Here is an 18,834-nt window from a genome sequence, read left to right on the forward strand (position 1 = left end):
TGGCAGCCGCCGATTGGCTGTGCGGCGCCCGCGTCGGGCGGGCGGGACCAGCTGGTAACCGCCGAGTGGCCGGAGCGTGGGGCGGGGCCGAGGCGGCGAGCGCCGGGGCGACCGGGGCCGCGAAGGGGGGCCCGGGTCGCTGGTTGCTGCTGGGGGTGGGTCCGGGGACCAGCCGGAACCCGGGACCGGGCGGGACCGGGCGGGAGCCGGACGTGTGGCGCTGCGGAGCTGGGAGCCGACCCTGAATTCGTCCCGCCTGCGGAGAGCCGAGCTCAGGGGGCGCCAGAACCGGAGGCGGAGGAGTTGAAGTCAGGGCTGAGTGGGCGGAAGAGAGCCTGGGCTGAGATGAGGCCCAGGAGCGGGAATTGAGAGAAGGAGCTGGCACCCGAGGGAGCGCGTTGGAGTGGTCACGCTTGGGATCGGACACATTTTCAAAATGTCAGGCTGTTGCCTTTTATCCAGTTCCTCGTGGAACTGGGTTTTTCTTTTCGGAGCCAGTTGCTGAGCCCTCCCTCTGTCCCATCTCATTGCATTACCTGACTCCCTCAGGTCCAGGTGGTGCTTGAATTCCTGTTTGTCCAACCCGGGACTCCTAGCTTTTGTGGCTGCTGCATTTAACTGGAACTGCTGTCACACGGGTGAAGGCACCCGGCCGCTTAGTCAGCTACGCAGATTCTTTAATGACTCCCGTCTCCTTTTGTTTCAAAAGGCCTTGAGTCTGAGTACAATGTATTTGTCCTCTTAAGGGCGAAGACCTTGGGAGAAAGGGAAGAGAATCTCTAAGCCTTGGTGCAACTCCAAAAATGAAATGACACTTTTATTTTCTTAACAGACATGGCCACTTATCACCCATCAGGACACATGCAACTACCCCGGGCTGATGCCATTCGTTCCCGGCTCATTGATACTTTCTCTCTCATCGAGCATCTGCAAGGCTTGAGCCAAGCTGTGCCACGGCACACAATCCGAGAGATACTTGGTCAGCAGCCTGTTTCTTCACTAAGATGCATTTAAGGCTCCCATCCACACCCTTCCCAGGTGGCACAGTGGTAAAGAATCCACCTGCCAATGCAGGAGATGCGGGTTTCATCCCTGGATGGGGAAGATCTCCTGGAGGAGGAAATGGCAACCCTCTCCAGTATTCTTGCCTGGAAAATCCCATGGACATAGGAGCCCGGGTCTGGGGGGGCAGGGAGGGTGGGCGGCTACAGTCCCTGGGGTCGCAAAGAGTGGGACACAGCTGAGGGACTGAATACACACACACATGTAACCACATCCTCCAAAGAGTAGGAAGCAGAGAAAATTTTAAGGGTGGAAAATTCAGGGGAGATTGGTTTGGTTGCAGCTTTAGAAAGTTACACCAAACTTGATAAAGACAATAAATAAAGCTCTGAATCCAGGAGATAGAACTATGTCACTCATTTTTAGGCCTAGGATAGCTAGTAGCCCTGGCTGGCCTGGATGTTTCCACCAAAGACACTGAAAACTTTGAGGGTTGAACCTGTAACTTATCTTGGGCATGAACAGTGTTGGTCATAAACAATAAGTTAGCTCTTACTTCAAACTAGTATTTGTTGCTATGTGAAGGAACAGCAAGGTAAGCCCTCGGGGGTGTGGGAGGGGTCCATTACTTAACAAGTGTTTCTGCCCCTCAACCCTACCTGCTCTTGATACTACCAAAGATTTCTTTTTATGTTTATCCACTGTCCCTTTTTTATTTTTGATGTAGATTCTTCCCGTCAGAAGAAGCTTATGTTGGGAGATCAACACCAGCTTGTACGCTTCTCCATAAAACCTCGTCATGTAGAACGGATTACACATGCCCAGAGGCTAATGAGCACCCTTCGAGTGCGATGCAGCGAGAGGCCACCTCTTTCCTTATGGGCTGGATGGGTCCTTGAACGTATCCTTTCATGCCACTTATTTTTTTTTAACATTTATTTTTTATTGGCGTATGGCCAGTTGACAGTGTTGTGATAGCAGACAGCAAAGGAACTCAGCCATGCATAAACATATATCCATTCTCTCCCAAGCTCCTCTCCCATCCAGGCTGCCACAAAACATTGAGCAGAGTTCTCTGTGCTATGCGGTAGGTCCCTGTTGGTTGTCCATTTTAAATATAAGTGTGTACATGTCGATCCCAAACTCTCTAACTATCCCTTCCTCCCAAACTCCCCACCCCCGACAAGAGTTGTGTTTTTTTGTTTTGTTTTGTTTTTGGTTATGCCCCATGGCATGTGGGACCTTAGTTCTCGGACCAGGGATTGAACCCACACCCGCTGCATTAGAAGGCAGAATCTTAACCACTGGACCACCAGGGAGGTTCCTCATGCCACTCATTTTTATCCCATTTTACTCACTCTTGCCTCATCATCTGCCTAAGGACTTATTTTTTCCTTCCCAAACTCCATTTTCTTCTCATTAGGGTTCTATTGCCCTAATTGTGTCGCCTGCATAAATTAGAAAGAACTTCATTCTGTATGTTTTCTTAAGAGAAGACAGGTCCTATCTTCAGAAACTTTATCATCTTCCTCATCTTCTTGAATACAGTTGTACTGATGGTTGAAATAGGTGAGAACTCACATTGAATGAAAGGATGGGGGTCATTGTTCCTTCAAGTTGATCACTTTACACTTTTGAATGTTATTTGAATTGTGATAGTGACAATTATATTAAGTCTCCTGGATTTGTGCAACTGCTAAGACCTAGAAGCATTGGGAGGGCTCTCAAAAGTAGTCTAAGGTAGTCCAGGCACTTAGAGGTAGGGGTAGCAGGCTCCTAAGGAATTGGAGATGGGAAAACCACCCGTATTTCTTGTGTTAGTTTAGTCTAATACAGTAAGTCCCCTACATATGAACGAGTCATTCCGAGAGTGTATTCATAAGTCCAACAAAGTTAGTCAAGGTACCCAACACCATCTACTATATAGTGCTAACATACTGTAATAGGTTTATGATACTTTTCACACAAATACTATGTAAAGAAAAAACAAATAAGGGCTTCCCTGATGGCGCAGTGGTAAAGAATCCGTCTGCCAGCGCGTGAGACACAGGTTCGATCCCTGGTCCAAGAGGCTACCACATGCCATGGAGCAACAATCCTGTGTGCCACAACTGTTGAGCCTGTGCTCTGGAGCCTGTGTACCCTAGAGCCTGTGCTTTGCAACAAGAGAAGCCACCACAGGAGAAGCCTGTACACCTCGACTAAAGTGTCCCTGTTCATCACAATTAGAGGAAGCCCATGCAACAACAAAGACCCAGCACAGCCAAAAATAAATTTTAAAAATTTAAAAACTGAAAAAAATAAAACATTTTAAATCTCACAGTACAGTACCCTGAAAGGTACACTACAAGATTTGGCACACAGCAGTTGGCATCGAGTGAACAAGCAAGAAGAGGTACTGACTGGAGGAGGGAGAGGAGGTGGGAGATGGTAGAGCTGAAGCATCATTAACCATAGGAGATGGAAGGCAAGCTGCAATTTCATTCATGCCTGATGTTGATGGCAGGTGTTGGTGGTTGATGTTGATGGTTCCTTGCCAAATTCAATTCTATCTATGCTCATGAAAGAAACAATCCAGTGATGTCTGGGTCGTAGCTCTTTTTTTTTTTTTTTCCTCATCTTCGATGACACGGGGGCACTGGATTGTGTTCTGAACGGCTGCTGCAACCTTTGTGTACTGTTCTATGTTCGGGTTCTGTGCCTCAAAAGCTAAAAGTATCTCAAATAAAATCCCCTCGCCATTTCCTGCGTTGTGACTCTCTCTGGTTCTTCAGTTACTTCTTTCTCTTGTCTCTCTTCGTTCCTTTCTCTGGACCTCCGATTTCTGGTGCCTCTTAGCAGTACCAGCTACATTACCACTGTTTTTACACTTGCTTCTGGACATCCTGGTCTTGAAATAAAGATACTGTACTCTATGTGGTACTGTACAGTAAAGTACACGAAAGCACAACCACTTGTAAAGGATGCACACACATGACCGTGTACACCAGACACATGAGCTAACTTATGTGATTGGATATGTGAACGCACATTGGCATCTTTGAAAGTTTGCAACTTGAAGGTTCGTGTGTAGGGGACATACTGGTGTTTTTTTTTGTTTTTTTGTTTGTTTGTTTGTTTTTAATATAATGGATCTCCTAATAGAGATACTGAGTGCCTATCAGCCTGTGATCCAACATTTACATTTTTACAAATAGATTTAGAAAGATTAAGTACAAATAAGAAAGCTCACAATGTATGTAAAGGTACAACTAAGATGTTAGATGAGCCAGAAGAATGACTTAAAAAGTAAATGACTCTAAAACCAGTCATAAATTTTGTGAAATGTATTAAAAGCAAAAGAATGTTTGAAAAATCAATGAACTCATTTGATTACGTCTCAAACAAACCACTCAGAAAGGAGAGTAGAAGTACTCACTTCCTCATTCCGTCACTATTTGGGGGATGTTTCCCACCTTAACAGTAGTCTTTTAATGCAGTCAGGTCAGAAGTATTTTAAGACCCAACAGTAATTGGTGTCATTGGCCAACTCCAGTATACTATATGCTTTGAACTCTTTTATTTCCTCCCCACAGTGGTGAGGATTTTACCCACATTTCCTATTTCTTGTTAATCATGATAATTGGCAAGTGTTTACCTTGTAGGATTAGGGATATAGACTTAAGCCTTAGAATATAAAGTAAATATATGAGATTCCCTGGATCTAATGGGCAGTAACTATATGGAATTCCTAGGATCTAATGGGCAAATCAAAATAGAACAACACTAACCATTCTTTTTGGTAAAATAGCTGAATATGAAATATGATTATTGTGTCAGAGAAACGGTGGACTGCCTATGTGGCAACCACCTGGCAAGATCATTAAATACCTTCTCATGGAAAGAACCCGCCTGCCAATGCAGGAGACATAAGAGGTGAGGGTTTCGTCCCTGGGTTTGGAAGATCCTCTGGAGGAGGGCATGGCAACCCACTTCAATATTCTTGCCTGGAGAATCTCATGGACAGAGGAGCCTGGCAGGCTATAGTCCATAGGGTTGCAAAGAGTTGGACAGGACTGAAGCAACTTAGCATGCACGCATGATAGAAAGGCAGGAGGGAGTTGGCAGAGGGAAATAATTTGTGACTAACAGTTTTTTGAATAGACTAATTTGTGTGATAAACATTAAGACTTTGTTTAGATTTTTAAAAGCAGTTTTCCAGATCATAAATATTACTGTTAGAGATAGGGAGAAAAATAGTAATGTAAGTAACAGTTCTCTAGATCAAAGCTCCCCAATCTTTGTTGTCCTATGACTTTGCTTCCCAGGAAAACATATATAACTTTGAAAACCTCCTTAGTAATTATAATCATTTTATTTTATCATGTTTTTTCTGTGATATGGAGAAATAAATTGAAGTAAAAATATTTTAAAGTAACATGTTACTATTTTATTTTAGTGTTATAATTTTAATCATAAAATGTGAGTAAATTTATACTTTTTCCATTTTATAAGTGATCATGCTTTTTTAAAATAAAGTATATTATTTGTCTAGAAATTAATTTTTATGTGGCATTATATATTGAGTCAACAAAGCTAGTGGAGGTGATGGAATTCCAAGTAAGCTATTTAAGATCCTAAAAGATGATGGTGTTAAAGTGATGCACTCAATATGTCTGTAAATTTGGAAAACTCAGCAGTGGCCTCAGAGCTGGAAAAGGTCAATTTTTATTCAAATCCCAAAGAAGGGCAATGCCAAAGAATGTTAAACTACAGTGCAGTTGCACTCATTTCACACGCTAGGAAGGTTATACTCAAAATCCTTCAAGCTAGGTTTCAGTAGTACATGAACCAAGAACTTCCAGATGAACAAGCTGGGTTTAGAAAAGGCAGAGGAATCAGAGATCAAATTGCCAACATTTGTTGGATCATAGAGAAAGCAAAGGAATTACAGAAAAACATCTGCTTCATTGACTACACTAAAATCTTTGACTGTGTGTATCACAACAAACAGGTAACTTCCTTACCTCTCTCCATAGAAATCTGTATGCCAGCCAAGAAGCAACCGTTAGAACCCAACCACTGACAGGTTCAAAATTGCGAAAGGAATACAGGGATGTATATTGTCACTCTGATTATAAATCTGTATGCAGAGTACATCATACAAAATGCTAAGCTGGATGAATCACAAACTGGAATCAAGACTGCTGGGAGAAATATCAACAACCTCAGATTTGTAGATGATATCACTCTAATGGCAGAAAGTGAACAAGAACGAGTCTCTTGATGAGGGTGAAAGAGAAGAGTGAAAAAGCTGGCTTAAAACTCAACATTCAAAAAACTAAGATCACTACAAAGTACAAAATTAACAACAACAACAACAACAAAAAACTAAGATTATGGCATCTGTTCCCATCACTTAATGGCAAATAGAAGGGGAAAGAGTGGAAGCAGTGACTGAGTTTGTTTTCTTGGGCTCCAGAATCACTGCAGACAGTGACTGTAGCCATGAAATTAGGAGACGCTTGCTCCTATACTTCCCTCATAGCTCAGTTGGTAAAGAATCCACCTGCAATGCAAGAGACCCTGGTTCGATTCCTGGATCAGGAAGATCTGCTGGAGAAGGGAAAGGCTACCCACTCCAGTATTCTGGCCTGGAGAATTCCATGGACTATACAGTCCATGGGGTTTCAAAGAGTCTGAGCGACTTTCACTGCTCCTTGGAAGGAAGTCTATGACAAACCTAGACAGTGTATTAAAAACCAAAGGCATCACTTTGCCAACAAAGGTCCATATAATCAAAGCTATGGTTTTTCCAGTGGTCATGTACGGATGTGACAGTTGGATCATAAAGAAGCTGAGCACCAAAGAATTGATGCTCTTGAACTGTGGTGTTGGAGAAGACTCTTGAGAGTCCCTTGGACAGCAAGGAGATCAAACCAGTCAATCCTAAAGGATGTCAACCCTGAATATTCATTGGAAGGACTGATACTGAAGCTGAAGCTCCAATACTTTGGCCATCTGATGTGAAGAGCTGACTCATTGGAAAAGACCCTGATGCTGGGAAAGATTGAAGGCAAAAAGAGAAGGAGGAGGCAGAGGATGAGATGGTTGGATGGCATCACCAACTCAATGGACATGAGTTTGAGCAAACTTTGAGAGATAGTAAAGGACAGGGGAGCCTGGTGTTCTGCAGTCCATGGGGTCACAAAAAGTCAGACATGACTTAGCAACTGAAGAACAACAACATATGTTAAGTTTGGTTTGGGTAGCAAATATATTTACTTTATTGGTTTTTTTTTTTTTTTTTTTGGCTGTGTTGGATGGCTAACGGGATCTTTGTTCTCTGATCAGGGATCAAACCCTGGCCTGTGGCAGTAAAAGTGCCTCCTAACCACTGGACCCTGGGTCACCAAGGAATTCCCTATGTATTATATTTTTATAGTTTTTGTTTCTTTCAAAAAAATTAGATATGTACTAGTTTTAGGTTTACAACATTGTGTATTATATGTTAAATACATGTTATATATGTTAAAGTGTAGGTGAAAATTTAATTATGTGTTCAGGCATAAAAAAATAGGAACTAATCTTCTAGAATGATATTGGTAATTCTTCGCACTTCAGACACCAATTGGCTTATTTTTATACTTTTCATATTTTGCTTCTAAATGGTGAGAGTGAGAAAAGAAAGTAGATTTGGCTTATTTGCAAGCCCTTCTCTGAAAATAACACATCATGAGTGTGAATAGTCCTTATTTCCAACAAAAAAAACCCTGAGTATAACACAATTTTAGCACTGATTTTTGAGGTTCTAGAGATATCTTTATGTGCTAAATAAAATTTTCTATCAGATGAATGCAATTTATAGAATCTGATGAAGATTGTCTTGAAATAAACTTGCAGGATTATTCTTTTGCTGTCCATGAAGTTGTATTTGAATATCAGTGTTCCTTACTTCATAATAGATGTAATTAGCCAAAACATTGCTGAAAACAATAACAATTTATAACTGAGTATGTATCAAAATTTCACAGCAGTTTGTGTTGTTCAAGGTGATTGATTATTCTCTTCTTGTCTCTATTAACCGCCAGGCATTTCAGTCATAGTGCCTTTGGAGGTTCTCAGATTATTCTGTTTCAAAGAGAAACAAATCATTATTTAGCTTTTAAACCTATTTTGATCTTAATGCTTTTTTTTACAGCATGATATACATCTATTAAATGTATAGAAGAGGTGAAGAGGGTTGAAAGATGAGTTAAGAAATCAAAGTTAGCAAATAGGTTCTACAGAGGGTTCAATTTGGATTCAGTTTGCAGAATAAAATCAATTTTAGGCAAAATAGAAAGGGAACGTTTTAAAACTAACAAAAGGACTTTCCTGGTGGTCCAGTGGTTAAGGATCTGCCTTCCAATACAGGGGACATAGGTTCAGTCCCTGGTCTGAGCCTAAGATCCCACATCCTGAGAGGCAGGTAAACTCACCTGCATGACTAAGCCCACCCACGAGCCACAACTAGAGAGAGGCCCCTGCGCTGGGAAGCCTGTGTGCTGCCCACATGCCCCAGTGAAGACTCAAGCACAGCCAAATAAATAAAAATAACAACCATGTAGTTTCTTGTTATAGCCTAATACATCCCATGAATTTGGTTTCTTGTTCCTAGACATGTTATAAAACCGTGGCCCTACATTTGCATTCTTTTCTGAAGGCCCGTTGCTGCTTTGTGAAGTTTGGTGTTCCGCTAACACCAAACAACAGACAGCAGACAGCATTGGTGGTCGTTAAGCAATTCCTTGGTGACTTTCTGACCCCAGAGTGAGAAGGCAGTAACTTGTAGCTGTTAACACGTACCAGAACCAACAGGAGATGACTTGAAGCTATTTTTCATGTTCAGTTCTGTTTCATAGGTTGAACCAACAACAGTATTAAGGAAAGAAACTCCTTAATTTTCCAAAAGAAAAATGGCATAGCAGTGGGCACAACTGTGGCTTTTTAGCAGTTGCTAATCATTCTCTATCATTCAACTTCCCCCTTCTTTAAGCTCTACTCATCCTTTGCTCTATTCTCACAGAATTGCTCGAATCTGCAAATACCCGATTGGAGCCACTGAAGCTGACTCTGGAGGTGGCAGCTTGGTTCATCTTGCTTGTTTTCATCTTGGAGATCCTTCTTATGTGGCTATCCAGCTTTTTCCTCTTCTGGAAGAATGCCTGGAACGTTTTTGACTTTGTGGTCACAGTATTGGTAAGGATAGATGGATATCCTGAAGATTAATTTACTGGATGGAGAAATGTGCCTAGGTGAATCAAAGACAAGAAAAGATAATTACAGTATAGGAAGAAACAAATAGAAATGTACCTAACTTCCTTATTTTGGTTGTTTTTTCTCTAAAACTAAAAGTCAGGCATTGCATGAGTTGTTATTGGAAGCAAGGAAGAATCTAATCACATTAACCTCAGCAATAACTTCTACCAGTTACTAGGCACTTATTAAATGTCAGGAACTATCCTGTTTTACTTGCTTTTTTTTTTTTTTCATTTGAGCTCCACAGTAATCCAATGAGATAAGCACTGAGATAATCCCCTTTTTACATCTGAGCAAGTTGAAATGCAGAGTTTAAGTAATTTTTTATAGGAAGACTGAATAGGAAACAGTCCCCAGAAAATGCTATTCAAAGGATAATGACCAAAGAACTATGAAAAAGAAGAGATAAAAAAAGGGCAGCTGTACTGGGTGCTTTGAGGGGTATATTTTACTCACAATCTGTGTTTCCTACAGTCCCTGATTCCTGAGATTGTGGTGCTGGCAGGGGTAACAAGCAAACCTGTATGGCTCCAGTTGCTGAGGATCTGCCGGGTACTAAGGTCTCTCAAACTCTTTGCACGATTCCATCAAGTTCGAGTCATCATTTTGGCCCTGGTCAGAGCCCTCAAGGTAATTTGACTATTGCAGCTCTATCAGGTGGGCAAAGTGGAAAAACATGGGGATATAACATGAAACAGTCTGGGTGGGTGAAAGAAGGCAATAAGAGACCCTGTGAAATATTGTCCATGAGAAAGGGCTGGGGACAAGCCACTGTGTTCTAGAGATGACTGGGCTCAGGCTAGAAGTGAGGGTCTGGTGGGGGATTTCCAGGGTGGGCCTGACTGGGCTGTAGGTGGAAATCAGCCTAGTCTGGCCCAGCTCTGACTCAAGGTCATGACCTTTAGAGCATGACCTTCCTCTTGATGTTGCTGCTCATCTTCTTCTACATTTTTGCTGTGGCTGGTGTCTACTTCTTCGAGAATTACACCCGTTCAACTCGCCAGGACCTGGAGTATCATGAGTTCTTCTCGTAGGCAGGACCAGGGGGCGCCTCGGGGCTGGGGGAGAGAATCTGGACATGAGACTGGGAAGCGAATCCAAAGTGCAGTAATACACGTATAGTCTATTGTAAGAAATGGGAATAGAACACAGTAGGGAGAGGGAAAGAGAAAGCAAAGAATAATGAGTGGTATTAGCTCCAATTTTGAGAATAGGGCAGCTAGTTCCTGGTTTGCTCTGGGTTTTGCAAATTCAAACTTACCCTTATCAACTATCTTTAAAAAGTAGTATACTCCAGTGGTTAAGCCCTGGTTTCTATGCTTCAGTTACCTCTTTTGAAAAATGGGATTAAAAGTAGCATAAGTTCATGAGTATAGGGATAAATGATGTAATTTATTTAAGCACTTACACAGCATTTCACACATTTCACACACATCAATAAATGTTACCATGACTCTCAAGCATGGTCACTGGTTTTACTGCAATCTCTCAGTGTAGAAATTACATATGAACACACTTACATTCTTTCAAAAGTAAAACCTCCTAGTAATCTCTGTCTAGAGAACTCTGATTACTAGTAGAAAGTCTATTTGGATTTAGAGGATACAAAGTTATTTATGAATTGGAATCCAATCTTGTCAGCACTTCTCAGCTCTCTATCTTAGACTAATAGGTGGTTTTGTAAGAGTATTGATTTAGGGAAGTCATAGAATTCATTCTATTCAGGCTCTGATGTTTTCAATAATTTGTATATGGAGGGATAAGAGGGAAATTTTTGATATCTTCTGAGATCTTTTGTGATATATTCATCATCATTCATTATTTGGAATCACATGTTTATGCCACACATCCATCCACTTACTTGGCTATCAATTCATGCAGCAAACCAAGTAGGCATGATGTTTGCTAAATTTGTGACTCTACCAGGTGAAGTCCATAGAACAGTGTAGAATGAACTTGCAAAAATAATGTGTAGTTGGTGATTCAATTTTTTAAAATTTATTTATTTTAATTGGAGGCTAATTACTTTACAATATTGTGGTGGGTTTTGCCATACATTCACATGAATCAGCCATGGGTGTACATGTGTTCCCCATCCTGAACCCCCCTCCCTGGTGATTCAATTTTTAAACATTCAGTTAATATCTATGTATTGAGTACCTACTGTGCCCCAGGCACTGATGGAATACTGAGAGATATTCATAGATTATTCATAACAAAGGAAAAGCAAGTAAAGCAATTTCAAACTGAAGATTAGGTTAAAAAAAAAAACCAGTATGGTAGAAAAGGAGCCAAAGTCAGAGCAAACTGCAAAGAAGTGCTCGTATGTTGCTGTGAGAGTACAAATGGTAGTGTTTCGTAGAGAATTAGCTCCCTCTGTACTCACATCTCCTTTTTCTTTAGGGACCTACTGAATTCCATAGTAACCGTGTTCATTCTCTTCACCCTGGACCACTGGTATGCACTGCTTCAGGACACCTGGAAGGTGCCTGAGGTCAGCCGCACCTTCAGCAGCATCTATGTCATCCTCTGGTTGTTACTTGGTTCCATTATCTTTCGAAATATCATAGTAGCCATGATGGGTAAGCATAGAAGAGGTGAAACTTGGTGGGCAGGGGGGCTGGGAAGAAGTTAGAGTGAAAGCGAGGTTTGCTGGATTACAGAGGGAGAGAATCTGATGTAACAGGAAAGCGTGGGCCCTGGAATGGATGTTTCACTTGGTTTCTCCCCACCCAAGCGGTCTCCCCAGGTCTAGTCACCGCCGCCTTCCGACTCCTAATGGCCCTTTGGGGCAGTTACTAACTTCCAGAATATCAGGAATGAGCTGAACGAGGAGATGACACACCTGGAGGTCCAGCACAAAGCCGACATATTCAAGCGGCAGATTATCCAGAGGTCTGCTGCCTTATCTTCATACACACCTTCAGTTCTCGAGGGTTTCCCGATCCCACCCTCTATTTCTACTCCTTGGCCTTCATCCCGTTTCCCCCTGTGGGACAGATTTGCCTCAGAGTTAGAATTCCCCAGCTCTAAAATATTGCCCGATTCTTTATCCACTTTCAGGGCTTTCCTACTCTTTTTCACTCCTTTAGTACAACATGTTCTCACCCACTTTTCTTCACTTAATGATCAGAATTCTTTTATTTTTTCCTTACTACCCTCCTGCTTCCGTGTAACTCTCTTCACTGTTTTGCTTTTTTTTTTTTCTTTGCAGGAGACAAAACCTAATCCCTGAGGCACAGAGGTCAAGCATTAGCAAACTGGATGCCAGGTTAGGAGTGTATATGTGAAGTGGGATGCACACACGTGAAAGAGGTAGAAAACCAAAGGTGAAGATTGACTTTGAGAGAGGATTCTATTCCTTCAATAACTACTTATTATATCGGGTTGAACAGTGGCCTCCGAGAAGATATGTCCATGTCCTAACCCCCGGAACCTGTGAACATGACCTTATTTGGAAAAAAAGGGTCTCTGCAGATGCAAATAAATTAAGGATCTTGAGATGTGATCACCCTGGATTATTCAGGTGGGCCATAAGTCCAGTGACTTATGGGAGATATGGGAGAGAAGACATTGACACAGAATAGGAGAAGCTGTCAAGACAGAGACAGAGATTGGAGTGATGCAACCACAAGCCAAAGTAAGCCAGTGGATGCCAGGCTTCTACCAGAAGCTAGAAGAAGCAAGGAACCTTCTGTCTTTGAGATTCCAAAGGGAGCATGGCCCTGTTGACATGTTGATTTCAGATTTCCAGCTTCCAGAATTGTGAGAGAATAAATTTCTGTTGTTTTAGGCTACCAAGTTTGTGGTAATTTGTTATCACAACCATAGGAAACTAGTAACAGTACCTTCCATGAAACAGATGCTATTCAAAGCCATGAATGTGCAGCAGTAGACAAGAGAGCAGAAAGAAAAAGAAGAAATGCATCAACTAATAATTATTGAATACTTACTAGTTGCTTGGAACATATCAGTGAACAAAATAGACAATAATGCCTGTTTTCATAGAATTTATATAAAGTAGGAGGAGGAAAGAGACAATAAACAATGAACATATTAAAAAGAAAATTAACATGTTAAAATATGATAAGCATTTAATATAAAAAGTGTATATGTGCATAACTGAGTCACTGCTGTTCAGCAGAAATTAACCCAACATTGCAAATCAACTATACTTCAATTAAAAAATTTAAAAATATGATAAGCATTATGAAAAAGTAAAATGTATAACAGGTTAAGGGGGATTGGAGTATAGGGTAGGGATTCATTATGGGTTTTAATTTTAAACAGAGTGGATTTATTGAGAAGGTAACATTTGAGCAAAGACTTGGAGGACGTGAGGGCATTACTACATGGATATCTATGGGAGGAGTGTTATCGGCAGAGGGAACAGCTAGTGCAAAGGTCCTAAACAAGAAGCATGCCTGGTGGTGTTTGAGAAATGGCAAGGACACTATTGTGACTGAAGTAGAGTGAGCAGGGGGGAGAGTGATAGGAGATGAGGTCAGAAAGACAATGGGGACCTGATCCTGTAGGGCTGGGGGGACCGCTGTAAGGACTTAGGCTTTGATTTTGGGTGAAAATGGGAACAGAGCAGAGTAACGACATGTAATGACTTATGTTTAAGAAGGATTAGTCTGGGGACTTCCCTGGTGGTCCAGTGGTTAGAAATATACCTTGCAATGCGGAAATGGCACCCCACTCCAATGTTCTTGCCTGGAGAATCCCAGGGAAGGGGGAGCCTGGTGGGCTGCCGTCTATGGGGTCACACAGAGTCGGACACGACTGCAGCAACTTAGCAACAGCAGCAGCAGCAGCAGCAGCAGAGAACGAAGGTTTGATACCTGCTCTGGAAAGTAAGATCCCACATGTGTTGGGGCAACTAAACCCACACACTGCAACTCAGACCCAGTGCAGCCAAATAAATAAATATTTTTCAAAAGAGAAAAGGATTGGTCTGGTTGCTGTGTTGATGATAGACTATAAGAAGAACAAAAAGAGAAGCGTAGAGATGAGTTAGGCTATGCTGCTGTCCAAATAAGAGATGTTGATGGTTCAGGCCAGAGGAGCACCAATACGAATGAGAAAAGATATATTTTGAAGGTAGAGTCAACAGGATTTCTTGGTGGGTTGGTTGTAGGTTATGAGAGAAGAATTAAGGATGAGAGTCTGACCTGAGCAGGAAGGGTCAGTTAGCTGAGATGGGGAAGACTGTGAATGGAAGATTGGTGGGAAAAGAATTTAGTTTTGATTGGATTTAAGATGTCCATTAGACATTCAAGCTTTCTACATAAGTAAAAGTTATATATACAAGTTTGGTTTAAGGAGTGAGATCTGGACAAGGGGCTTAAATTTGCATCTGAAGTGAAAGTGTTAGTCATTCAGCCGTGTCTGATGTGACCCCATGGACTGTAGCCTGCCAGGCTCCTCTGTCCATGGAATTCTCCAGGTGAGGATACTGGAGTGGGTAGCCATTCCCTTCTCCAGGGGATCTTTCTGATCCAGGGATCAAACACAGGTCTCCTGCATTGCATGTCGATTCTTTGTCATCTGAGCCACCAGGGATCTAGGAGGCATTTAAACTCAGGAGATGAGATCCCCCAAGGAGCAACCGTAAATGGAGAAAACATAAAGACCTGAGCCCACTGTCCCTCTAATAATGAGATGGAATCGAGGGCTCAGGGGGCATAGTTGTGGTGTAATAGACATAGGGCCAAGGGCTGTGGGTGGGGCTAAAACTCTGCAAAATAAGGTGGAGTGTGGAATGTGAAAGCCTGGATAAGATTGAGCACAGAAGTTATGCAGTGAAGGGCACTAATAGGAGTGCATCCCATTGGTTAATTTAGGTTGGATATGCTTAAACTTAGATCTTGGCAGCAGTTTTTTAGGTGTGATGTAGAAATTCAGAGGCTGAGATGCCACAACAGAGATGCCTCATTGCTTTAAGTTCTACTTTTAGGCCAGGGCCAGGACTAGAATAGTGATAGAACTAGTCATATCGTGTAGATGTATTTGAAGCAATGAAATTTCCTTTTTCACTTACAGAGATGCCAGTCAACAGGGGAGACCTTCAGACTTAACAGAAGCTTCTCAACAAGAGTCTAAACAGAGTGCCACTAGAAAGGGTTCAAAAGCATCTAAGCCAAGAACAAAGTCCTTGTCCAAAAGGAGAAAGTCTACATCTTCCTTCTCTTCTTCCTCCTCTTCATTTTCCTCCTGCTCGTCGGCTTCTAGCTCCAGATATTGTGACCTTATCGGTAAGCAGAAGGTTTCTTCCAGTTGAATTCAGACCCCTCTTTTTCATGAGACAGCCCAAAATCTTAATAGGAGTTCTCCCACTGTGTGTATTTCCCCATTTTCTCCATCAGTCCGATGTTCTGGCCTTGATTACTTTCTTCACACCTCTTCATTTCCTCTGTGATTCTGCTGCAGTTTTTAAAAGTATGGTTGTGGCTTTCTTTGTTTACTGTAAAAGTGGTTTCTTGGTGCTACACATTTTTTCCTTCTCTCCTTCCTGCATCCTCTTTCATCCCTGCTTTCTCCACCTCCACCCCCATAGAATTTATCAGCTTTTATCCAACTTCCATGAATCTCAATATATTTTTAAGAAGCATTCCTCCTTCCAGGTCAGCTGGACTGGGAGACTCACGTGCACCAGAATCTGCCTGGGCTAATGGACATGGATCAGGATGAACGTGTTGTCTGGCCTAGAGATTCACTCTTCCGGTATTTTGAGTTGCTAGAGAAGCTTCAGTATAACCTGGAGGAGCGTAAGCAGCTACAAGAGTTTGCAGGTATGCCATGGATGCTAGGAGTTAAGTTCATCAGAGCAGCATATATATACCTGGGGAGACAGAGTATGTTCACTGTTGTGGCATCTCAGCCTCTGAATTTCTACCTCACACCTAAAAAAGGCAAATTCAGCATTTGGCATATCACTTTCTGGGCATATGTCCTGATTTCTTCTAACCTAGTGAGGACCTGGCAACTCTGCTTCTCTGGTTGTTATTGTTTAGTCACTAGGTTGTATCTGACTCTTTGTGACCCCATGGACCATGGGATTCCCCAGGCAAGAATACTGGAGTGGATTGCTGTCCCCTTCTCCAGGATCTTCCCGACCCAAGGGTTGAACCTGTGTGTCTTGTGCTCCTGCATTGGCAGACAGGTTCTTTTCCACTGTGCCACGTGGGAATCTCCCTGGTAGGGGACACAAATCCTGTGACGTCTGAGAGCTGATATCCCAAGAAAAAAGTACCCAGTTCCAGCTGTTGAGAATTAGGATAGTAAGGTGGGCTTTTGCTCTGTTTGGGCAGCCCAGCCGCTTTTGAAATGCGAGTTTCCTCTCTTTGAAGGTCACCTTTCAGGCCCAGGCAGTAAGGGCCTCAGGCTCAAGTTTGATAGCTGTGAGGATTGGGTAGTTGGCAGAAAGCTCTCAAGAGTCCGCTGTCCTCAAGAGATTTATGAATTCTCTTCCTTTCAGTCCTTTCTAGAGTCAGCCGACGCAGAGACAATATGTGATTGAAATAGCGGAGTTTGGTTTAAGCTGAGAACTACCTACTCAAAATTATCTTTCCTAATTTTCTCACTTGAGATTTTGCTACCTGGAGATTAATTTGGATCAATGAATTTTTCCTCTAAGAAGAAAAAAACTAGAAGAGTTAGGGGCATTTTTATTAGTGTTATCCTCCTAATACCTCCTAATACCTATCCTCCTTTTATTAGCATTTTATTAGTGTTATCCTCCTAATACCTGGCTAAAATCAACCCAAAGTGAAAATATCAATGAGGGAAGAGGAATGTGACCCCCAGAGGAGGGCACAGGAGAGCAATAAGAGGAATTTGTAACATTGAAACATGGAATTGAGAGCAGGATGTCAGACAGGTTTTGCCTGCTTCAAAATGGTGCATTTTTCCAGTTGTCCTGGCCCTGCCTCCCGATGTGTTCTGGGGAGAACAAGGTGAAGGGGAGGGAAAGGTAGCAAGGTGGTTTCTTTAAATACGGATTAATTCATCTGTGGCAAAGAGGACAGACTCATACAGCTTAATTTAGAGTAAAGATTAGTAAAGATGTGAGTAGGAACCTAGAACCCAGAGAAGCAGGATCTTCACCAAACATTTGTATGTTCTGAATATTCTTAGGTCTCCAGCCTCACAGTCTGTTTCTTTACAGTGCAGGCGCTGATGAACTTTGAAGACAAGTAGAGCTGACAGTGGATGGCGTCACTATTTTTGGCCAACATAAATGAAGGAAATAGCTGGAAATGTAGAATTCAAAGTCTAATAAATCCTGTTGATAATTGTGCAGTGATCTGTCTCAGAGACAGAGGGGATACTGAAAGATAACAAGATCAGGTGAAAAGTTGGTTCAGATGCCGCTGGGGGCCCCGGTCCTTGGCTTTCTACCCTTGCCACAGCTCCTGAGTCTCACTCTTCCCTTGGCATTGCCACTACCGCCCCCGTCTTTTCTGAAGCATCTACGTCCTACTAGAGTCCTAATTTACCTCACTAGTGAGTACAAGTCCCTGGGGGTTGGGGGTGAGGCGACCCCAGAAGCTGTGAGTGTAACTAATTGAGAACTCTTGTTGCCATTACTTTGGCCACCTGATTCGAAGAGCCAACTCACTGGAAAAAGACTGATGCTGGGAAAGACTGAAGGCGAAAGAAGGGGGTGACAGAGGATGAAATGGTTAGATAGCATCACTGACTCAAAGGACATGAATTTGAGCAAACTGGGAGATAGTGGACAGGGAAGCCTGGTGTGCTGCAGTCCATGGGGTCGAAAAGAGTTGGACACAGTGACTGAACAGCAACAACAGTTGTTCCCATTGCTACTCTAAGAACATTGCTTCTCCTGTGCACCGTTAACTTTAATCAAAGTTTTGATCAAAGTGTTTTCACCTGTTTCTGGGCCAAAACTGCGTCCCTTTTTTCCATTGCTATTTCTGAGGGCATTGAGTCCACTCTGTAGGGGGCAGAGCAGATCAGTATGTCCCACAGATTTTTAGTGTTAGAAGGGACCTCAGAATTCATCTGTCTCCCGTCAAAGTAGCAACACTTTACAGAACATCACTGAAAGGGGGTTATCCAATGTTTGATGTTTCTAGTTACTGGTAACATTATCTAGAGAGGATCCTGTTGGATGACTCAAATCTTTAGAAATGTTTATTATTAAAAATTCTGTCACTTGTTGAGTGTTAACATGTATGAACATATATATGTATGAGGAATACTTGAAACACTAAATTGTATACTCTAAAATGGTACATTTTATATTATATGAATTCTCAATTTTTAAAATAAAGTAAGTAAAGATTGTCTAAAACTAAGAACTAACATTATGTTTCAAGGAAAAGCATTTTAGTCATTTCCCATAAAATATGGAACAAAACACAAATGTTTGAAAAATAAACGTCAGTATTGTATTTAAAATCTTGTAATAATGGACTTCCCTGGTGGCTCAGTGGTAAAGAATCCACCTTCCAGTGCAGAAGACATGGGTTCAGTCCTTGGTCTGGGACGATCCCACTTGCCACAGAGCAGCCAGGCCCATGC

General features: G+C 42.1%; 1 protein-coding gene across 1 annotated transcript; it reads left to right on the forward strand.

The window, feature by feature from the left end:
• The first annotated feature begins 129 nt into the window (after nucleotides 1-129).
• On the forward strand, nucleotides 130-17,981 carry CATSPER2 (cation channel sperm associated 2). The gene is made up of 12 exons (XM_025271833.2): nucleotides 130-979; nucleotides 1,730-1,903; nucleotides 2,503-2,571; nucleotides 9,050-9,222; nucleotides 9,757-9,912; nucleotides 10,188-10,312; nucleotides 11,686-11,864; nucleotides 12,078-12,177; nucleotides 12,497-12,553; nucleotides 15,328-15,539; nucleotides 15,909-16,076; nucleotides 17,453-17,981. Exons 1-12 carry the CDS (start codon nucleotides 835-837, stop codon nucleotides 17,482-17,484), a joined length of 1,590 nt encoding a protein of 529 aa, XP_025127618.2. The 5' UTR covers nucleotides 130-834; the 3' UTR covers nucleotides 17,485-17,981.
• The last annotated feature ends 853 nt before the right edge of the window (nucleotides 17,982-18,834 follow it).

Source organism: Bubalus bubalis, chromosome 20 (genome assembly GCF_019923935.1).
Source record: "Bubalus bubalis isolate 160015118507 breed Murrah chromosome 20, NDDB_SH_1, whole genome shotgun sequence".
In the NCBI taxonomy this organism is placed as follows: Eukaryota; Metazoa; Chordata; class Mammalia; order Artiodactyla; family Bovidae; genus Bubalus; species Bubalus bubalis.